General features: G+C 50.5%; 1 protein-coding gene across 1 annotated transcript; it reads left to right on the top strand.

Moving 5' to 3' along the window:
* Positions 1 to 170: 170 nt before the first annotated feature.
* Positions 171 to 665, top strand: LOC110094499. Its single transcript, XM_020819749.1, has one exon. It carries the CDS (start codon positions 171 to 173, stop codon positions 663 to 665), a length of 495 nt encoding a protein of 164 aa, XP_020675408.1.
* Positions 666 to 2,079: the final 1,414 nt, after the last annotated feature.

The raw sequence follows: 2,079 nt of genomic DNA on the forward strand, positions 1-2,079 counted from the left end.
TTGTCTATGCTGATAAAGACTGGCACGCTAGGCGTGCAGTTTGGGAGGATATTACCCCGCACCACTCGGTTGGCTCTCCCCTTGTGGTGGGGGGCGACTTTAACTGTATCTTATCTCAGGTGGAGAAAAAGGGCGGGCGCCCGTTTAGCTACATTGCCGCTGCTGGTGAGATGGGGGAATTTATGGACACCAACGGCCTGGTTGACCCCAGCTTCATTGGCCCTGCGTTTACCTGGACGAATAATAAGGATGCTAGGAGCAGGATTTCCTCCCAACTTGATAGATTTCTGATCAGCTCGTCGATTCTGGATGTGTTCCAGGAGCTGCGGGTTACTCACCTGACGAGGCTTGCCTCAGATCATTGCCCTATTCTGTGCTCAACGGCTGAGCAGCAGCGAGGGGTTCCATCCTACTGGATCAAATTCGAGGAAGCGTGGATTGGGTTCCCTAAGGCGTGGCAATTAGTAGCAGATAAATGGAAGGTCCAGGATACCGGTTCGGAGGCCTGTAAGCTGCAAAGGAAGTGTAATAGGTCATTGAAATCGCTCTACTTCTGGAGTAAGAACAAGCTTAAGATGCTAAACCAACTCAAGGATGAGTTAGATAAGGAAATCAAGGATCTGCAGGAGCTGGAGTGCTCTCCTGCAGGGCTTTCAGAGGTTTAATATGAGGCCTTAAGGTATAAAGTCCAGTTGTTGAATTCTACCCTTGCCCGTCTTGCTATGTGGTGGAGACAGCGTGCGAAGGTGAGATGGATTGAGGAAGGGGACGACAACACTCGCTTCTTCCACTCGATGGCCTCGGCTCGGCGGAGGTCTAATTCGATCAATCAAATTAAGGACCCGGACGGTAATATTGTGTCTGAACAGGCAGATGTTATGGGGGTAATCCACAGATTTTTTGAACAAAAATGGTGTGGTGTTCCTGTTTCGGAGAATGGGTGGCCGTTCTTCGACTCTCATACGGCTATTTTGGCTAATGCTGCGGAAAGGCTTGTTAGGGAGGTTACGGTAGAGGAGGTTTGGGATGTTGTTCGGGATCTTGGACCGAACCGTGCGCCTGGCAGGGATGGGGTGACGGCTTCCTTCATCAAAGCATACTGGAGTATTGTTGGGGACCAGGTCACGGCCGCGTGCTTGGAGTTCTTCTCGACGGGTATTATGGACACCGGGTGGAAGGAAACAGTGGTGGTTCTTCTACCAAAAATTGACCATCCGGTTCGGCCATCCAACTTTCGGCCTATAAGTTTGTGCCAGACATTTTATAAGATTGTTGCTAAGCTCCTGGTGAGCCGGATGAAAGGTTTGCTCCAAGCCTTATTTCGGAGGAACAAGCTGTGTTCGTCCCTAAATGATCCATTTCTGAGCATTGTTTACTTGGACAAGAGATTATGAACAAGTTTAAAGTCTCTAAATCGGCTATGGACTGGCTGGCGTTGAAGGTTGCATGGAACAGGCCTACGATAAGATGAGCTGGCGGATGCTTGAAGTTGTGCTCACGAGGATGGGTTTTCCGACGCGGTTTTGCTCGTTGGTGCTTGGCTGTATCCGCAATCCACGGTTCTCGGTGTATGTCAATGGTCAGCTCTTGGAGACAATCACGACCGGCTGCGGTTTTAGACAAGGATGTCCGCTCTCCCCGTACCTGTTTATTCTCTGCTCGAAGCTGCTGTCGCTGCATTTCCAGCAGAGATTTGGGGAGCTGGGGGTACAAATCAGGGCGGGGGGACCTTTGGTCTCCCACTTCCTTTATGCTGACGATGTGTTGTTTTTTGCAGGTTCCACCATCCCCAATGTGAGGAAGTGTTTGTCGATCTTGGAGGACTACTGTTCGTGGACGGGGCAGAAGATCAACAAAGACAAATCCATGATTCTCTTTAGCCGGTCGACGCCTTCTACGACCAGATCTCGGCTTGCTAGACTAGCCGGCTGTCGGAAGGTGGAGGAATTGGAGTACTTGGGTATTCGGTTTGCTCTAAGGAGGCTAAGTAAGGCGGATTTCAGCCCTTTACTGCAGAAAATCCGGTAATTTACGCTGGCCTGGGGGTATTAGGCACTTGTCTCTTGCTGGCCGGATTAA

Source organism: Dendrobium catenatum, unplaced genomic scaffold (assembly GCF_001605985.2).
Source record: "Dendrobium catenatum unplaced genomic scaffold, ASM160598v2 original_scaffold_172639, whole genome shotgun sequence".
In the NCBI taxonomy this organism is placed as follows: Eukaryota; Viridiplantae; Streptophyta; class Magnoliopsida; order Asparagales; family Orchidaceae; genus Dendrobium; species Dendrobium catenatum.